The sequence below is a fragment of the Mytilus trossulus genome, chromosome 1, assembly GCF_036588685.1.
Source record: "Mytilus trossulus isolate FHL-02 chromosome 1, PNRI_Mtr1.1.1.hap1, whole genome shotgun sequence".
In the NCBI taxonomy this organism is placed as follows: domain Eukaryota; kingdom Metazoa; phylum Mollusca; class Bivalvia; order Mytilida; family Mytilidae; genus Mytilus; species Mytilus trossulus.
Window position 1 is genome coordinate 87919477 of NC_086373.1, and position 22274 is coordinate 87941750.

The window sequence follows — 22274 nt, forward strand, 5'->3', positions numbered from 1 at the left end:
AAGGGACAAAACTTCAAAATTGAAATTGAAACATAGATAAACCATTTTATTTACTGATTCGATCCACCAAAAAATCATTCTTTATGATTGTATTAGTATATATTTTTAGCCAATTATACGTCATAAAAACAGACATAGAAAAATACAATTGCACGAGTTCGGTATCTACTTATATCTATATTCGGGTAATATGACCGTTGATTTCTATAGAGGTTACATCGATGATTTAATAGAAGATGTCAAAACACTCGAAATGCGGATACATAGTATTGAGTCTATGCATCATTCCTATCGTTAATTATTAATTTAAAGATAGTGACGTTCCCTTGTACCATCTTATGGTGTTTATGTCTCTCAACTTGTACTATTCACCCGTGTATGTAACAACGTATTAGATTTTGGTCAGAGACATTTATGTATAACTGAAAAATTAATACATCAGAGTTTTCGATATCACAAACTAGTCAAAACATTTACTAAATTTTATCATCGGTACAAGGACATCATTAGTAAATATAATTCAACATGCAGACAACTTATACGTTTGTGTATTTCACATCCAATTTTTATGGTAATGTTCTCTAAAAGCACAAAAATGTCGGCATTCACCTCAAAAATTAAAAAAAACCTTTAAACAGACTTATTAAGAAGGGATATAGTTACGATACTGTTGCCAGGTCATTAAAGATTTCATATTTTGGTTTTAATATTGATTTACTTATAGGTCTTTTGCATCGGAAATAAACACATCTGTTCTAAAACCAGTTGTAAGCATGATACGGGTTGTGTTCTTCTGATATATTTTATGATGGTATAATACTGAACCCCTTACGGGAGGAATTGTGCTGGATATTCATATGACGAGGATTTTATCTTACAATTAGTTTAATTGAGGTCTCGAGCTGGCATGTCAGTAGCTGCTAGTAGTTCTTTGTTCATTTATGTATCATTGTCATTGTCATTTTGTTTAGTTTCTTTTGTTACCTTTTCTGACATCTAACTAGGTCTTCTGTTAAACTGAGTTTAACTGTGCGTATTGTTGTACGTTTGTTTTTTCAACATCAGCTCGAGGAATAGAAGGAGGAATAAGCTTTAAAAAAAAACATGTTTACCCCTCCGCATTTTTGCTATAATTTTAGTTTCTTTTAAGTATTTCGGAGTTTAGTATGACGCCTATTGTCAATGAACTACATTCTTGTTTAGAGATCATCTGAAGCACTCCTGGTGCGAGATTTCACCGCTACATTAAAGACTCATTGGTGGCCTTCGGCTGTTATCTGCTCTTTGGTCGGGTTGTTGTCTCTTTGATACATTCCCCATGCTTTTTATAACTTGAATAAACGTTTTAGTATGTTATAAATTAAATATGAGATTTTAAGTCAAACCGATGAACATGATTTTGACAGCTAATATCCTTTTAAAATATATAGGAAAGGCAAATCAATTAAGGGTTAACTAGCTATAAAACCAGGTTTTATTTTTAATCCTCCATTTTCTAAATAGAAAAACGCCTGCACCAAGTCAGGAATGTGACAATTATTATCCATTTGTTTGATCATGATGTGAATGAGCTTTTGAATTTCCCACTTCATAAAGGACTTTCCGTTTTGAATTTTCCTCGGGGATTGTAATTGTGTTATTTTACTTCCTTTTTATCAATCCGTGGCACAGAGGTACATATGTTTGGCATTTGTACTGTTGATAATTATTAATTACAGAATGGTGTAGACAATTGTTTCATTGTAACAATATCCCTACTTAACATGACATATCTGTTCGGAACATCGATGTTCTGATTTGGAATAGGGGTCTGATTTGTAAAAGACATAGAGCTAATCTTGTATGGAAATAAACGTTGTTGAATTAATAAACTCATCATAGATACCAGGACTAAATTTTGAATAAATGCTATCGTCTTTCGTGTATTCATTTAAAGGAAAACCTGTAAGAACTATGTCGGCATCAAAATGATATTGAATATGCAAGACATAACTATTTCTGTTTTCAATATATACCCCACGGACAACATAGACATGGATTGGATAGCATAAAGATAAAATGCATTTCCAAGCTAGTCAATTGGTTTTGACGTATGGTTAAATTTATAAATTCTTCTGCTTTTCGCATGAATTAAAGGGTCCATTCACAACTGTTCGTATTGCGTGATATTCATTACAAAACTACTGATATTTAAATCTAGATCACCGGGACGAACTCTGGAGGTTGTAAACGCTACATTCAGAGAGAATTAAAAAAGTGATCAGAAGATGCTTGTGTCTCAATCTTTTTTTTAAATTATAAAGACAACACATGGTGAACATGTACTATGAAGAAAAAGCAACCAAAATACCTCTTAAATCGAAATCTTATTCGAATTTCAAATTGTGTAACCCGATGAAAGACATCTACATCACAGATACATAAGATTACAGAGAAAAATATGAAAATAATAGAAACAAGAGACAATTTATTGAACGAAAAAAATCAAAGCAAAAATTTTAGTAGCATTTTGTTTATCAATGAGCCAGGGGAAAAAATGTTGGATTAGTGCTATCTTTTTTAAGGTATACAATCGTTGTATTTGGGTTGAGGTTTCTAATTTCAAACATCAATCGTTCATATGTTATTAAATTTCATAAAAAAACGACAATATATCAAATAGTGTATGTAAATTGACAAAAAGAATTGAAATTATATTTGACCATTAAAATTGAAATAGATGAGATGCAATTTAGCGTACACTATCCAAACGAGAGCATACAAACATAAAACAATTAATACAGCGACGAGGAATACTCATCAAAATTTTGCAGCGAAATTAAATAGGTGACAAACATATTGAATAGAGGTAACAATGGTTAACTGATGTTCAAATCTCATAAAAGATACAAATCAAGCAAAAATCAAGATATGATCGAATGACCAGATAAGTCGGCGAACAATATTAAATAAGAGTCGTTTGTAAAGGGTCTCTTAAATACCATCCTTTAAAATAACATGTGGTTTCCTAGAAGAAGATTTCTGAAGAACCAATTCTGGAGCACCTGAGATCACCCCTAGTTTTTGGTGGGGTTCGTGTTGTTTATTCTTTAGTTTTCTATGTTGTGTCATGTGTACTATTGTTTTTCTGTTTGTCTTTTTCATTTTTAGCCATGGTGTTGTCAGTTTGTTTTAGATTTATGAGTTTGACTGTCCCTTTGGTATCTTTCGTCCCTCTTTTTTTGTTCTTTTGGGGCCAATTTTTTCTTTATCCAATCTGAGAAAAATAAAATCTTTCTATAAAAAAATCCATTGCTCATTATTCCTGCTAAATTTGGTTCAAATTAACTTCTTGTTTCATGAAATTCTTTTAAAGAGTCTGGACGACGAGTGTATAGTGATGTCAATAGTTAACCCTGAAAGCTAACCTGACCCATTCCATGTGAGATTTAAAGGACAACAACCAAATCGAACTGGATAAAAATACGATCTTTTTCGACATAGTAATGATGTCATTCAAGTTAATGAATAAGACCATTCATCGTTTCCAGCTATTGTATCTATTGTATCTAATTGAATTGTTAAATATTTTAATCAAGACCATCTTTTAAATGTTTAGGTGCATTGACTCGCGAATAAATATCTGATTTTATTATTTCAAAGCAAATATGGGTTTTCCAGATCTGCTTGTAAGTATGTGAATTGTTTTTCTTTACGCAGGATAAAAAACTAACAGTCTATCATTCATCACTTTTTTTCGTAAATTTCTTTAAAAGTACGAGGTTAAATAAAGTTTCATATTATGACTTTCAAAATTATTCTTTCGATCTGAGATACACAAGAGTTGTCTAAACGGTTATTCGTCTCTATTTTCAGTTAATCTAAGATTTCCCGAGACTTGTATTTATCAAATTAATAATTAATGGGTCCAAAGGTCATGCCTTTTCATATAGTTTGACAACGCTTATACACAGATTCCTCGTAAAAGTTTTAATAACTGCTGAAACGATTGGTTTGAATTCTTATGAAAAATGTTTGATCCAGAATTGGAAGTTACATCTGCATTAGGTTAGTAAACATTTAATTCACAAGTGTTATAATGTATTTGTAGAGCATTAACCGTTTACTGAAAATCAATTAGATCGAAAACAAACTGACGACGACATGGCTAAAAAAGACAAAGACAAACAGAGAAATAATAGTTCACAAGACACAACGTAGAAAACTTTAGACTTAGCAATACGAACCCCTACAAAAACTAGGGGTGATATCAGCTACTCCTGAAGGGTAAGCAGATCCTGCTCCACATGTGACACCCGTCGTGTTGCTCATATTATTACAAACCTGGTAAATACTTTAAATCGGTAGGTCATATTCGTGAGTACTCAGAAGAAATATTCATTTTAATACACGATTTCAAAAAGAATCTAGGTGTATACATTTAGTTGAGTACCATGGCGTTCTCAGTGGGTTACTGAGTTGATTTTAATCTTGATCTTTCTTTTATTCATAACTAGTAAAATGCAAACAAAAGGATAGTTGGGGTTTTATAACAATTTCCTTCCATCCGGGGAAGTTTTTTGCATATTTTCCACATTAATTTTGTAGTATCAAATCATATTTAATCAGGACATAATTAAGTGTTTTCCGTGTATCCAATTCTATTTCTTTTTTTTACAAAAAAGAGGTTATCTTGAGATATTGTAAAAATCGTTATTATCTCAAAATATATCTAAAATTTATGAACTGCACGTAATTGTTACATCGTGTTTATTAAATGTTTTTGTGTCATCAGGTCAAAGATTTTAATGTTAGTATTGTGTTAATTGTATGTATTGTGTTAATTGTATATAGTGGACAATCACAAGAAAAATAAATACAAAGATGATTTTGCGATCCTTGTTTAATTTTATTTAAAACCAGGCATAGTTTACTTTTTTATATATTTTTAATAAAGAAGACTGTTTGGCGTCTGATTCATTTTTAGTTTTCACCGTATAATGATGCTACATCTTTTGGATGTATATGGCAGTTGTTTTGTAATGTTATATATTCTACATCATTATGGACCAGTCAAATCTGACATGTGGGGTAAGTTAAGTTAAGAAAAACGTCAACTTTTTCAATAATAACAAACTTGTCCACAATAGAACATTGAAGGAATACATACATGTAATTATGACAAAATAATTTCATTTCAATTTCAATTTCATAAATGATTTAATTTAATGGCAAAAACCTCAGATGGTAACGACTTCAAAGAAACTAATTATCGAATGGGTAAATATAATATATTTGAATCTGTAATCAGTTTATTGAAACATAGCCACATCTTGTTTTATGTGAATTGCCAGGACATTTAATCCATATAAAATCTTAAGATTTAACTGCAGTTGAAATATCTGACATTTTGGACACTCAACGCAAAACCCGAATCTAGTTCGTTGCATCATCCACTGTCGAACCAAGTTCAATATAGCAGTTCTTTATCAAAAACACTTGACTTGGAAAGGAAACAAATAGGACCGCTTTTCATTTTCAATTTCTAAATATTTGTAGAAAGACTGAGGAGTAAATAAAATTCTGACACGTAAAATATCTCATTTTCGTATCTGGTCAGAAAAATAATTCAAGATGTAATTTACTGCAAAGTGACTGCTTAATGCCCGCGTCACACTGTCCCGATTTTTACGCCGATTGCAACACGATTATGGTAATTTTCAAAATCTGGACTGATCGTTTCCAAGTCGGGCTATTCGTAGTGCCATCTTTCACCATCGTTGAACCATCGGCCACTTTTTCGAGCCTTCGGGGACAACTTCGGGAAGGCTTCTAAATTTTTTAACATGTTAAAAAATCCCCGAAGGTGCGTCCGATGTTGAGGGTTCGTATTGAGTTCGTATCACCATCCTCACCATCGTAATGTCACCGGGAATGCATCTTTAAACATCGTATTGCATTTGTGTTTGCATCGTTTCCATCGGGCAGTTTCGGCATTACGATGTCTACACGAATGAATCACGAAGCTACCCGAAGGTCTTACGATGGCAACATGACTTCTTGAAGACCTCGTAATCCTGTCGTGTTGCCATCGAATAAAAGTACGAAGGCGACAAGAAGGAACAAGATGGAACTACGACGGCAATAAATCCAGCTAAATGTAACTTAATTTTCGGCCTAAAATACATTTAAAGTGCCATGCGCGATATGCCCTGGTCAGTCTAATACGACAGTTAAGGAAGACGTTCACAAAACATGGAGCTCATATCATATGATTCTATGAGAACAAGAAAGGCGACAGCGTTGTTTCTATTAATTAAATTGGAACAAGAAGAGCAGCTATTACAGGCTCAGGATTTACTTTATACAAGTTAAATATTATTTTTGTCAATTTTTTATATCAAGTAACATAATGAAAATCATAAACGCTTCTCGTACACCAACACTGCAGATACACGTATATAGAGAAAAAACCAACGTTTTCTTCATTATTCTGATTGTTAATGTATCGTCTGAGTTGTTGTCGCACGAATAGTTACTCCATAACCATTTTGTTTTTAATATGTCATATTTTGCCTCATTTGATGCTTTCCCAACATCCTTCCTTTTGTCTATATTATTATGATATTCTCCTGGAAAGAGCTCTTTTTTCATAAAAGGGATCAACGCACACAAATATTTACCTTTAAGATAGATCAGTTAACATGGGCATAATTATGGGTGATTATTCAGACTAGTGCATACATTTTACGGTCCAAACAAGACAATGCCAAGCATGGTATCCCCTCGTATGTAACATATTAGGGACACATATGGACATTATATTTGTATATGACACATGCAGAAAATGGTAAATTGAATATGCATATTTGATACATAAACTATTTCAGAAGTCAACCAAAACATTCAGTAACTGGAAATACCTTTAATATTGTCTTTAGAACCAGCAGGTAAAAAATTGACCAACCAATTTCCTGTGTATTATGCTATTTCAAGGAGAGAAAAAACAAGTCCATCTGCAGGACCTTGTACGTTGTCAGATCATTACAACGAGGAACAGTATACCAAATGTGGTTAAAATCTTTTGAAGCATATTGGTTTTAAAGTGTCCACAAGGGTGATATTGCCTTGTATTACAACAGCCACTGTGACCTTGGCATTTGAACTTTAAAGTTAATAGCGATTAATTTAAATGCATCGTAAGCTGTACACGACGTCTTTTAGACATCGTATGGCCATCGCGCCATCATCGTAATCCTTCGTGTAGACTTCGTAATCCATCGTGTAGCCTTCGTGATCCATCGTGTAGGCTTCGGCTGAGATATGAAGCTTAATTAACCGTCTTCGGTTACCTTCGTATGTCCATCTTTTGCTATCGTATATAATTTCGGCACCATCGTATATACTTCGTTATTCATCGTACTTGAATCGGTCACTTTTTGGTATTTTAACGAGATCGGGACCAACTTCGTACGAAGTTACAATTTTCGCATTCGGGTGTCCATCGTATATAAAAATCGGGACAGTGTGACACGGGCATAATGAATGAGCATTTTTTTATCAAAATTATAAATATATTTACCTTTTTAATCACAAATGCATTGATGTTTGACAGATGAAAAAGAAACGTACTGTAGCTGTTGGAGATCAAAAGCAGAATGTTCGACAAATAATAGATTGGTTCTAGAAATTTCTATGGATAATTGTTCATCTTCTTGGTTATGGGAAATGAGACGTTCATCTCAAACAACAGATTTTCAATACAATGTTTACTTTAACGAATCACGTATTGAAAACAACATAGTAACTTGTCACAGGAAAAAGGTAAATATATTCAATACATACTTCAAAACTTTCTTTAAAAGAAATTAAAAAATAAACAATAGTTCTGGGAGCATAATAACGTTCATAATTATGCATTTGATTAAGGATCACTGGGTCCCAGGTTTAACGAAACAAATTTCCCAATTCATATTGACAACAAGAGAAAAAAACGAAGAAGAAAAATGCCGAGCCTAAACGTGTGCGATTCAAATAGCAAACTATTAATTTCAATTATAATTGAACAAATTATCCAAGTTTAATTTATCAAAATTATTTAATCGCATGTGAAGTGGAAGATTCAAGGTCAGATAAATTATAGAAATCAGTAACAACTGAATAGTGTAAGTGGCAACTATGTTATTCATTCTTGAACGGAAAATTTAAGACAAAATGCATCAAATAGTATAAAAAAATACTTTCGGTACCGATTTCCTTGTGCATGTAATTTTCCTGCAATAATCTTCAGCATTGCTATCGCTACCAAACCAATGGAAATCCCAACATATAAAAGTCTAATTTTTATAATAAGCCGACAGTAGTGTTTCTATGTTCAAATCTCGTTAATCTAGCAAAATAGCAATCAATAACTGAAGGAGTCGCATGATCTCGAAGAGAAACAAGGTAAGTGACGGTCAACATCCACTATTGGTCACTTAGTTTGTGCAAACATATATCTCACGAAATGAAAGTTGCAGAAACATTCTATTTGGTATTGCTGCGACTTTTGTTTGTAATTATATCAAATTATACACAGAATGGCAGTTTCAAAGTAAAGAAAAATAACAGGTAAACTATATAGCTCTGATGGAATAAACGTGTATATTTACAGGTTCCATCTTGTAAGGTATACTTACCAAAAAAGACTGAGATAACCATCACCGTAAGTGTTACTTAACATATTGTTTTTCTAAAATCTAGTACAATAGTTATCAAAGGTACCATGATTATAATTTAGTACGCCAGACACGCTTTTCGTCTACATAAGACTCATTAGTGACGCTCATATCAAAATATGTATAAAGCCAAAAAAGTACAAAGTTGAAGAGCATTGAGGATCCAAATTCCAAAAAGTTGTGCCAAATACGGCTAAGGTAATCTATGCGTGCTGGGATAAGAAGATTCTTAGTTTTTCGAAAAATTCAAAGTTTGGTAAACAGGAAATTTATAAAAATGACCACATTATTAATATTCATGTCAACACCGAAGTGTTGACTACTGGGCTGGTGATACCCTCAGGGACGAAACGTCCACTAGCAGTGGCATCGACCAAGTGGTGTTACTAGTTATCAAAGGTACCAGGGATTATAATTTAGTACGCCAGACGCGCGTTTCGTCTACATAAGACTCATCAGTGACGCTCATATCAAAATATGCATAAAGCCAAAAAAGTACAAAGTTGAAGATCATTGAGGATCCAAAATTCCAAAAAGTTGTGCCAAATACGGGCAAGGTAATCTATGCCTGAAAAATTCAAAGTTTGGTAAACAGGAAATTTATAAAATGACCACATTATTGATATTCATGTCAATACCGAAGTGTTGACTACTGGGCTGGTGATACCCTCGGGGACGAAACGTCCACCAGCAGTGGAAACTCGGTTGTCAATATCTGAAATTTTATTCGACTGTCATACAAGTGAAAGGTTTAGCTATCTATAAAACCAGGTGTAATCAAACATTCCCTACATAGGAAAATGCCTGTACCAATCAGGAATACGACAGTTGTTATCTATTCGTTTGATGTGATGAGTGTCGCTTCAATCAAAACAACTGGAAGGTCAATGTTTTTCCAAGAAAACAGCTTTACTAACATTAATACAAAACCACACATTTATAAAGCATTTTTAAAGATTGTATAGGTGTATAAAAAAAAACCGACAAAAGATATGTATGGTGTGTTTAACATCATGGTCGATAACGTTTAATAATAATTTGACGTGTTTCATTGATATACAGAAATCTGTTATTGCTGGGTCAGTTTCTCTTATTCTGTAAAATTTTAACTTTGTGGTATAACGGGTTTTTTTTATATTACAGGTTGCTCCTTTCTGCCGCTTTGTCCGTTGCCGCCCAGTAAAACGCAGTAAGTTAATTGGAATACTAGTAATGTGCATAGTGCTGATCTTTCAAAAGCGATGTAGTGAAAATTCCGTTGTAAATCGTTCTGAAGATGCCGTCCCTTTTCTATTTACAGATAACATTTTCAATTTATTAATTAACTAGGTTTTTTTCCCCTTTGTAATGAAATAGTTGTAATTCACCTTGAAGTTCCTTGATTGGTATATACATATTTAGTGCGCGAACAACACGACTTACTGAATCTGAATACTGTGGATTCATTTATTTTCGTGGGTATCAATTTTCGTGGATTGAGGAAAACTTACATTTTCGTGGATATTTGAATTCGAGGTTTGCCCATTTCTGTGTACAAAGCCTATAGCAAATATGTAATTTGTTGAACATATAAATTCGTGGTCCACCTGTACCCACGAAAACCACGAAAATTGGTATCCCACGAATAATAATGAATCCGCAGTACTTAAATCACATGATCTGATTCTCATAAGTTATCATATTTTTACTTCATGTCCAGGGAATTTTCTTTCGTCGTTGAAATGATATATTCATTATTTTGATCAGTTATAGGTTGCTATGACGATGTATATTCAATCAACCAGAATGAACTGATAGCTTCACACAAGAATGAGCATAGTGACCCAGATATAACAATGATTGTGATGATCGTTTCTGCTGTTTTTTTGGTTGCAGTTCTTTTCGCAATTTTGATAAAAAGGCGTAAGTTTTCTTCAATGCAATATTTTTTAAATGAAATGAAAACACACACCAAAAGACTACATATCATAGATTTCATAAATGCCATACAATTTATACAAGAAGGTGGAAAATCTAAACAAAATTGTAGATAGAATCTTAGTAAAGTGCTATATGAAAGATGGGATATTGTGCCAAATACAACTTGCAATACCTTCATGGTAAGGCATACAACTATGGATATGAAGAGTTGTATACCTGACACAGACAACAACCCTCGACACGTTCTTCAACCTGCAGTAATTATAGAACAACAGGAGGTCTTAAACAAAAAACAAGTATACATCATATATATCGAATTATAAATCGTCTCAACTGAATAAAAATTAAAAAAAACCAAACACACAGGCAAAAACACTGCGCGGTATATCAAATTGTTAGTTATAAATAACTGCCAAACTCGAGGTAAAGACAATTAATCGGCGGATTCCACATCCTCAAACAAAATAGCTATCGAACAATGTTTTGTGACCTGGATCATTTTTGGCACTGGACGAATATCACTAATAACAAAATTGCCAACCGTATCAAAATATAAATATAACTATGTACGACAGACGCGTGTTTCGTCTACAATAAACTCAACAGTGACTCTCGAATAAAATTGTTTAAAACATCTTTGAAATATTTCAATGTTACAATATTTACCATTAAACAATCAATTAGATCAATAAAAATACTTTAATTAAAAAATAAATGCATTTTCTGTTGCATTTTTAGGAGCAGACACATTATGCAAAGCAATGCAAGACAGTAGTTTTAGTGAAAAATTGGCATTAAACACGACCACACAATTTGATTCGTCAATACCTTCAGCAATTGATCACGAACATTCTACTAGTGAAACTGGTACAAGCAGTTCTAACAATTCATCCCACCAAGCTACCAATCATATTGCACATCCTAATCAACTTATATACAGTCGTAATAATGTCTGTCAACACCGTACGCAAGATGACAATTACTATGATTCGTCACAAAGACACGAATATACTATTGACCATCATATTTCAAAATCCGAACAAGAATTGATTGACATAAATTTCAGTCCAATCTTATGACAATTTCGACTTTTCATCCAATAATAAGAAGGGTATACAAGTATGGAGCATGGAATACTTTGTTCTTCTTTTTTCATGGCGTTTATAGCAAAACATTTTTTTACACATACAAGAGTATGACACATCTTAATCTCATTCGGTTAACTGCTCAGTATTTGTGATCGTGTACTCATCAATATCTTCTTTAATTCAATTCTGTTTTCAATTAAACACACTATCGTAACAATTTGTTTTTGTAAAATTGTCTAAACGTGAATAGGCCATTGTTTTGAATTCCACATAGATGATGTTTTTCTTTCGTATAATTATTGACTTCGTAGTAAAAAAAATTGTGGTAGCATTAGCAACAAATGCAGTGTTTGTGATCTGATTGTCAAAAGAATGAATGCTGAAAAAATGCTTATATTTAAATTTGACATTTTTAGTGGGCAGTAAGTTGTATAATCCTCCAGGATGCTTTGTCAGTGTTAATAATGATAATAACACATATGCCATGATGCAAGCTTTCTAGACTATTTTCATGTTTGTATATTGAAAATGATTAAATTGTAACCAATGAGAAGTGCACAAACCTGCCACATACTAAGGTTATCGAGAAATGTTCAAAATATGATATCAGATTATTGGAAATCATATATATGCATCTTGTACTTTGAGTATTAATATGTTTTAACAAACAACATTTTGAAATCCAAATTAAGTTTTTTGTATTATTCAAGGGTTAAATACAAACTACATATTTTCTATCCTTTGCGTGTATATTTCCAAAGTCAAACGCCTGGTTGGCGATTATCTGTGGTTGTGTCGTTCAGTTTGTTTGTTCTTTGGGTAGTTTAGTATTAAAAGAGAATCTCAATCTGCAACTTACTAGACGCAGGGCCGATTTGGAATTATTTTGGATCCTATTGCGACACGTATCACTTGTTGACTGAAGCGATGTCTTTTTGTTGCTGTCTCGTTGGTGTGCATCTCACATCCGTTTGTGCTTATACTGAAAAGTCTATAATATATATATACAATGTATAAAAATATGAAATTGTTTACTTCTATCTTAATATATTACGGTGGGCTGTATTCTATATCATGATCGCTTATAATAACTATAAAAAATGTAAGTATTGAAAAAAAGTAGTGGATAACTCTCATACAAAAGATACATTCACTTTGTCTTAGTTTTTTTATAATCTGCTATTTATATATATTAAAGATACATCAAGGGTCTAGACTAGGACTTATATGACTGTTTGCATTAAAGTGAGGTGTTAAAAATGTTTATCGCATTAACCAAGTTACTGGCTAAGTCATAATTGAAAGTTTATATCCATTATATTAAAGATTTTAAGAGTATAGGTCCTTTATAATAGAGTTTTTAGAATAATAACATTAAGATAAAAGCATATCTGTGTATAAGTATTCCAAAACTCGCTTTCAATGAATACATTGTTTTGATTATGGAGTACAGCTTTATTGTATCGGTAATGCGTCAAAAATCATATATTGACAAATGGTACAAGTAAAACAATAATTGTGAATGCAAGTGTTGGTACTATTACGTCTACTAAGTTCAAACTGTTATGATAGCTAACTACATATAATATAATTAATTATGTGATGAATGGAATGATATATACGTGTATTAATTATCTAGCATCAGAATATGGTATTTTCTCCAATTTGTTCGAGTTATTATAGTATGCATTAAAATCCCCTTCTCAAAATGTGTTAACTATTTGAAACCAACTATGATAAGAGAACTTTGAGATTTTAACCTTTTTGTTGAAATCTCTGTCTTAAACTCTGAAATAAACTAAAAATTTAAATGATTTTAAAGCAATTTATAAAGTTTTCTTTGAAAAATATAAGATGAAACTTTAATTATGAATAGCTAAAATAAGTCAAAGTTATTTGTACACTTTTACAAAATATATATGTGCTCTTGAAAACAGTGTATTAATAGTTTTTGCTTATCTGCTTCTTGTATTGTTATTTTTGTATGTTACCCTAAGAAAATAAAGAATTTTAAAATTACTAGTATTATATCATATCATCTGTCGATATTGTGTCCCTCTACCGGTGCAGACTATCTGGAAAAGGTACAAAAAGGTACAAAAAGGTACAAAAAAAAGGTGTGTTGTTTATTTGTCTTTTTGTGCGTCTACGTTTAAAAGATAGATTCGCGCAATGGTGGTTTGTGTAATTCGTTGAACTGGATAAAAATAAGGATTCCTGTTATCCTTTTATGTATTGTTAACTAAATTATAGATATAAACAACACACGTACAAATTTAAATCCCTATCTGTGTAATCTCGAATTGTTCTTTAAATCCGAATCCAGTTTTGTTCATTCAAACTGGGAATTTTTTGTAACGATATAAATCTTTGTGTGTTAATTGCCATTAGATCTAGCAAAACAATTATTGTTCAGTTTATTTCATCGAATCAAATTTGTGAATCGTCTGTATTTTAAGCGTGTTAAAATCCTTGTGTTTCTATCAGGATTTCAAATAAGATGGTTATGATTATACAGATAGAATAAAAAGAGTCCAAGTAGAAGGTAAATCAAATTATTTTACCTCTATAACACAGAGTTTTTAATTTAGATGAGCATTTTGATAATCATATGTTTTTTGTATTTCTTCATTGCCAACAAATATTAATGCAAAATAGTTCAAACTCGACAGATAATAATGGACGAAGTAGTATGCATCTTTGTTAATAGAGGAATTTGATTTAACTTCAATATATTTTTAGCCCCTTTCTTACTTTAAATAATTTGAATAAAAGTATTAATTAAAAATCTTATTTCATCAAAACGGATAACAACAAATCATATCGTCATGAAATTGCAAATAATCTCTATCACTTCTCTCGAAAAATCTTGACTTAAGCCATGATTTTAATGGATTGATTAAATCTTACATCGGTGAACTACTCTTACCTCTTATTTACAGACTTATTTCAGTGAAGGGTACTCCTAACGCAAAAATTCTTCCAAAATGGTACGGAGAAGAACAACAGAAACCGACACGTATGTTTTATAGTCAATATTTTGAATTGTTAACCCAAACGATGTACCTGTGTCTCAACTCATCGTGAACATATTTTGCAGACTTAGTTTTAGTTAACAGAAATGACGTCTGTTTTGCAAACCTCCCAACTGCACCTTTTGCTGTTACAAAATATTAGAAATTATTATAAGTTAAGGAATGTATCTCCCTCATGCAAAGCTCTGGTTCCTTTCACGGATTTGGCTATACTTTTTGGACCCTTTGAATTATAGCTCTTCATCTTTTATAAAAGCTTTGGATTTCAAATATTTTGGCCACGAGCATCACTGAAGAGACATGTATTGTCGAAATGCGCATCTGGTGCAAGAAAATTGGTACCGTTAATTTTATAACTACCACTGGGTCGATGCCTCTGCTGGTTGACTATTAGTTCCCGAGGGTATCACCATCCCAGTAGCCAGTACTTCGGTACTTCGGTACTGGCATGAAAATACGGATTTTTTATGTGTTATTAAAATTTGCTGTTACAAAATATAAGAAATTATTATAAATTAAGGAATGTATCTCCCTCATGCAAAGCTCTGATTCCTTTCACGGATTTGGCTATACTTTTTGGACCCTTTGGATTATAGCTCTTCATCTTTTATATAAGCTTTGGATTTCAAATATTTTGGACACGGGCATCACTGAAGAGACATGTATTGTCGAAATGCGCATCTGGTGCAAGAAAATTGGTACCGTTAATTTTATTAGGTAAGTTCAATAACATTAACGGCACCAATTTTACTGTCCCTGATGCACATTTTGACAGTGTTATTTAAGGCCAAAATATTTGAAAAATCTAAATTATTTTAAATACAGACAGTAATACATCAATAGAGATGAATGTAAAGGAGGGGTGACAGTTACCAGAGGGCCAGTCAAACTCAAAGATTGAAAATAAACTGACAACGCCATGGACAAAAAGAAGACAAAAAATAGAAAACTAAAGACTAAGCAACACGAATCCCACCAAAAACTGGGGATGATTTCAGGTGCTCCTGCTGATACACCCAATCTCGCGTGGTGTCATGTTTTACTGTTCCTTTTGTGTCTTTCGACTCCCTATTAGGGGATTATCCAGTTAGTAAATTTAATTACGAGCTATGAAGATTTTGATTTTAAACATATTTTATTCATTAAGATATGAAAAGGATTGAGCAACAGGCACAGCCTATAAAAGCTCTCTCCATATTACATGTTCAAGGTATAACTCAATTATAACAACTGTATTTAAAATAATGCAATATAGTGGAACATGCATGCTACTTATGAGCACACACGAGAAAATAAATGTTTACAGTGTTACTTACTAAATGCAAAGTATATTTTAAAAGTATATATAGGCAATTACTCATCATGTATTCAAGAACCTTGAAACATGCAAATATCCTTTATAAGTCATTAGAAATATATACATTTTTTATATATATGGCTTGAAAGAGACACTACGCTTGCTTAGTGGATAAAATGAATTAATGTTTAAGTGGAGAAGAAAGAAAATAAAAAATAAAAATAAATGAAACAAAAAATAGGTAAGTTTTAAACAAAACGATGAGTGTCACTGATATATTTATGAACAGATTTAAAAATAGCAATATTCATATCATATGAAAATAATCTGTTTCCAAAAAGTAATAATTCAATATTTATATCAACATTATCAGCAATGGAGTTAATGGAATCAAGAAGGATCTGTCTTACATCATTGTACTTAGGGCAAATGAAAAAGAAATGTTTGTTATCGAATGGCAATGTATAGCAATGAAGATATGTAAACTACCGTTGCCGCTTGTTTAACATGAACATTGGCAAACAAGTGTATCTCTTATTTAACATTCAAATGGCGAATTATAACATCGTATAAATTCTACAGAATGAGACCAGATGTTTTGGCCTCTTATGCATTCTTATATATTACTCTTCACTTTCCACAATCAAACGATACTAAAGTCAAATAGAGTAAAAATCGTCATTAACAGGAATATGACTAAACTGGTAATAAATTGACTCTAGTGGACAGAGTTAAAGTGTAAAAACTGAACACTTTAGAGAAATAACTCATCATGTTGAAATAATGGCGGTTAAACTGACAACGCAAAAGACCTAGGTCCTTTTTTTAGTATATCTTTTTCCTTCCTTTTTTCTCTGGTACATTGATATGCCTCATCCTAATACATGTATACAATAAATGAACATCGGTAAACTACTGTCGATTTAATTTGTTGACGCAGTTCTCGTCGTCATATCACCATCACCAAAGACAAACATAACATTGATTTCAAATGGACGAATAATAAAATGGTGTTGTCCGCAGCTGAATTGTGCGTTAGCGTGATTATACTTTGTGATATAATAAGCATTCTAGCAAATCATTTCTGTTGTATATCTGTTTTATTTCTATTTTTGTAGATTGGTTTAAATATGTTTTGGTTCATTTTACTCGTTGGGGTATTAGTGTACCATTCAACGGATTCGACGTCATTATTTGGCCTTAGAGGTAACATTTTTATTTAAACTTACATTTTAATATTTAACTGTCACTTTGAATATGCGTAAAAATGTATCAACGATTGTATTTCTATCCTGTTTAATAGTTACTTAAATTTCTTTAAAGTTTATTTTGTAAATCTATAGATAGACGTACAATGGAACGCAACAAATCTTGGACAGTCATGGAACAGCTCAACAAACTGTCAAAATCATGCCTTTTGGTTTTACTTCAAACAGATAAAAAAAAATCATAAATAAGCCTATGACATATATTTGGCTTCTTTGCATTTATTTTTCCCCATTTTGCCGTTGCCACTGTATATTGATAACATATTAAAGACAGTCAATGATTAAATAAAGTAATTTAAAGCATTTTAAAGTAAGATAGCTTCGAGTTAGTTTCTTTGTAAGTATTTCCAGTAATATTTAGAAATAAAAAGCTTTATGTATAAAAAGAGATATAATACACACTGTAATTTCATGTTTGATGCTTAGATAAAGTCTACGTGTTCTATCTGTGTTTGTCTAATGTTTATCCATCATTCAAACTCATATGTAATGTTTTCATTTCATTTCATTTGTTTTGTTTTGTTTTTCTTTTTTTTTGTAATTGTTGATTTATAATCATTGACCTTGAGAGTCCCTGATACAGATATTGAGATATGAAATAGTGGTACGGACCATGACATCTTTCTGTTAAAATCTTTCAATATTTATACTTACACGCACGCACGATTTCTTGGTTGTGTATAGCATTTATTGGACTTAAATTTAGACGACACGAGTGGGTGTAGGGTTTGATTTAGATTTTTTTTAAATAGGAAATTCTGTTCATGAATGAGTTGTTTGTTTCAGTGGATGGAAAGTCTAATAATTGTTCTTGTTGTTCCTGTTGGAATGCAGACTTCAGCTGTACCGATAATGCAGTGGTTGTTAATGTTACCTTAGAAAACTGTCATATTATCCCAAATCGATTCCATCTCGACATACTTTGGTATCGGAGCAATATGGTTTCAAATGCAACAGTAGATGTATTAGATGTCGACGAGCACAAGGTACGGTTCAATGTTCTGTTCTTGTGCTTTTGATTGTTGACCATCTTATACCGGTATGATCTACTTTGATATCATTAGAGTTCATCAAAGAGGTTCGAAAGATACCAGAGTGACATACAAACTCATAGATCGAAAATAAACTCACAACGCCATACTAAAAAGAAAAAGACAAACAGACAAATAATTGTACACAAGGCACAACATCACCTGGGTGTTTTTTTAAGTATCCGATATAATATGTTTTGTCACACATTTCATTTGGGTCGTGAATAAAAAATATCTTATCAAGCCTTATTTCAATAATTCAATAAATCGACTGGTATTCTAGTAGCTTTATTTAGATTTTTAAATACATGTATATATAAAATTTACTAAGTTGGCTCCTGCGTTTTCATTCTGACATTTTTCATCCTCGAGAAGCACTTAAGGGACATAGATTAATAGAAATTTGCAGATGTTTCAATAAAATTTGTCCCGATAGACTGCAATCTATCTTTTTTTCTAGCTATGTTTTATTCGTGTTTTCTTATAATGCCATTTAATGCTCGACGGAGTGTGCTTTTGTTTTGATTGATTTTTTTTTATATTTCAGACGAGTGCGTCAATCAAAAGAAATTGGATCATGTTCAATGTGCGAATAATAAGTGTTGAAGTTATGGTAAGCTTTTTTTTTAAGACTGTTCAAATGATTTAAAACTACAAACTGGTCAAAAATACATGATGATACAGTAAATAAGAAATCGAGGGCATATATCTTCTTTCAACCTAAAGAATAATGTTACGAAATATTTGTTATAAGAAAAGCAGCTAGCTATCATCTTAAAACATTTGATAAACACTCACACCATATCTTACTGCAAGTACTAGTACTTGAATGTTCTTGTTTTTTTTATCTAAGGATGTAAAAAGGGAAGTATTCATATATATCTGTGTCTCCTGTTTCTTTAGATAACACCAATGAAATGTACAGAACAACCATACTGTCAGTGTAGACCTGTTCAAAGTGGTAGGTAAAGTTTCCAATATTTTTGTTTACACATTAAGTTGGTACATTTTCATATTGTTTGGGTGATTATAGGGACTGGGTTGTACACTGCAGTTCTGTGGTATTTATTACTCCCTCAGTTTTTTTATGTGACTTGGATTTGTTTCAATTAAATCGATTTATGACTATTGAACAGTGATATACTACTATTGCCTTTATTAACTAACCATCAGTAGTCGTATTTTGATCTTAAATTAAGATCTTTAAATCACACATGGATCAAGCATTTCAAATAGGAATGTAATAGACGAAATGTTTTATGTATTTGTTTCAAAAGTCTGTAGTGTTCATTATTATTTTGGTGGATATAAAAGCTGTATAATGTTCTATGTCATTTAGTAAAATTAATCACAGGTCGAACAGGTGAAATTAAAAAGAATTCGATATATCTGCATTGGTGAATACTACGTCTACGAAGCCTGAAAAAGTGTAATTGGCAAATCATCATAACATTAATTCCGAAACTTCGTTTATCAATTATATTTAGCAAGGAGTAGTTTAATCTATGAAAAAAGACTAAGGATTTACTTATCCCAGACATAGATAACCTTAGCCGTATTTGGCACAACTTTTTGGAATTTTGGATCATTAATGCTCTTCAACTTTGTTCTAGTTTGGCTTTATAAATATTTTGATATGAGCGTCACTGATGGGTCTTATTTAGACGAACAGCGCGTATGGCGTACTAAATCATAATCCTGGTACCTTTGATAACTATTAACAAGAAAACCACCTAAATGGCCTTTATATATACAGAAATATATTTACAATTCAGTACTTATTTGATTTCTTTATCTGTGTATAGATTTATAATCTGAAACTAACCAAAATTTTACGAACGTTACTCACAAGCTGAAATCAAAGTGCTTGTGAGCACTGACGGGAAAAATCATTGCTCTCATTGTGCAATCTTATAAAACTTTGAATTATATTTTGCTGTGCAAATAAAAATTTTAAATAGAATTATCTACCTTTGTTCATGATTGTACATTTATAGTTGAAACTATTTTTATAACAGATTCATGCACCATTACTTATGTAGTTTTTGATTGAAAAATGTTCACTAGACAAGTATGGTAATTCAAATACACATCATATTGTTACTTTTTTTTTTCAAAGTAAAACATATCATCAATAAATTGAATAACATTGAAAAAAAAATAGGATATAGATAATGATCACTTCACTGCACTGGTTGGCTGAGAATATTTTGTTCAATTCTAATCCTTATTTTTAAGTCTTGAAATTTGAATTGAGCTCTGCTATTTGCATAATACTTCAACTGCTAATCTTAGTTCATTGATATTTAGGGGCTATATGCAAGACAACAAGGCATGTTTTACCAGAATTGCAAGACAAGACAACTGAAGAGTTGAATCCTATTACAGACCAAACTAATGAGATTCTTTTAGAGAAAAACTATATAATATTGGCAGCTGTTATTGTTTGTGCTGCGGTGTGTGTATTGCTTGTATCAGTAATGTACAGAAGAAATGAAATGAACAGACCAGTCCGTCGCCAAGGTAAACTATTATCTTCATCACATGATGTCGCCACAACCGTCGTCGAACATACAAAAAACCCACATTACTTGTGAACTAAATATATACTAGTAACCGATAATAAAAAGACCAGACCAATTGAATCAATACATCTTCTAGTAAAGTAATTACATATCTATTCACAAAAAAACTACTGTAAATTTACAGATGCATTTGGTATGTTGAATCTTTGATAACGGACGAGGTTGGTTAAAGCTGTTTGTGTTCTTATTGATAAAGAATTTAACAATATGAAACTAAAATACAAGTTTGAATATCGGAGAATTCATTTTACATTTTTAAACATGTGATAAAATGTCTTTCTATTTATTTACCATCTAGATGCATGTTTATGTCTCTACTTTCAGCCACTCTTAACAACAGAATTCTTATTGAAGGTGAAACAGTTGTTTTACAATCTACAGTAACTACTATTTAACCAACACGAACAAATTCAAATTTCGAAAGGATATAGTTATACACTATGCATTGACTGAGTACATGTTTGTAATAAATGATGTGTATCAATCGAGATAGCAAGGAATGACAACCACTTGAACATATGTACTGCAAAATAGTTCACCACCTAAAACGTTCCAACAACGTTCGGGAAGCTATATAATTGTAGTTCTTTAAACTTACAGAAGCAATAGCTATATAAGCGTTATTCATCAATACTGTCCAACAAAATTCAAGAAGTGATATCTATACAAGTGTTGTTCCTTAATACGTTTCAACAACACTTCAGACGCTGTAGCTAAACAAGTACTGGAAACGCCTGTAACAAGATTGGAACATGACAGTTGTTTTCTATTCGTTGATATGTTTGAGAGTTTGATTTTGCCATTTGATACGGGACTTTCTGGTTTAAATATTCCTTAGAGATCGATATTTTGGGTTTTTTATTTTCTCCTGAAAAGGCTCCACATCTTTCCAGATTCTATAGCTACATAGTTAAGTGGTGATCCTTAAAATATGTCCGTTAATTCTAAGTATTTCATCAGATTTAGATTTTCTATACTCCAAATCATGTTCTTCTCAATTTTTATCATGGAGGAAGTTGTCTTTTCTACTATAATGACGTAGTATAATGGTTCATCGTGTTCAAGGTTCAAGGCTTCTTATCATTTCACATCTTTATAGTCATTGCTCAGCTTATACTTATCAAATCGATTTTCAACTGAGACAAGTTTTCTTTAAAATGGACATAAAGACATGCATGTACGGGGCGCCGAATGGGACTCTTGTGGTTTTGTACTCAAAATTTAATTTTGTACGGACAAAAGTGACTTTTGTTCAACAAAAATGAGTTCAGTTTAACAAAATTTGTATCATACTACAAATTTGAAATTTTGTCATACAAAATTATCTATCAGCGGACAAAAGTCACTTTTGTCA

General features: G+C 31.9%; 2 protein-coding genes across 2 annotated transcripts; both read left to right on the forward strand.

Moving 5' to 3' along the window:
* Nucleotides 1-3861: 3861 nt before the first annotated feature.
* LOC134688420 (uncharacterized) lies at nt 3862-13490 on the forward strand. Its single transcript, XM_063549128.1, has 7 exons — nt 3862-4047; nt 4967-5070; nt 7595-7803; nt 8633-8683; nt 9840-9885; nt 10443-10598; nt 11355-13490. Exons 2-7 carry the CDS (start codon nt 4980-4982, stop codon nt 11693-11695), a joined length of 894 nt encoding a protein of 297 aa, XP_063405198.1. The 5' UTR covers nt 3862-4047; nt 4967-4979; the 3' UTR covers nt 11696-13490.
* Nucleotides 13491-14137: 647 nt separating this feature from the next.
* Nucleotides 14138-21981, forward strand: LOC134710929 (uncharacterized). The gene is made up of 8 exons (XM_063571349.1): nt 14138-14249; nt 14647-14723; nt 17155-17242; nt 18091-18290; nt 18883-18948; nt 19239-19296; nt 20646-20858; nt 21245-21981. The coding sequence occupies exons 3-8, from the start codon at nt 17167-17169 to the stop codon at nt 21313-21315; spliced, it is 684 nt and encodes a 227-aa protein (XP_063427419.1). The 5' UTR covers nt 14138-14249; nt 14647-14723; nt 17155-17166; the 3' UTR covers nt 21316-21981.
* The last annotated feature ends 293 nt before the right edge of the window (nt 21982-22274 follow it).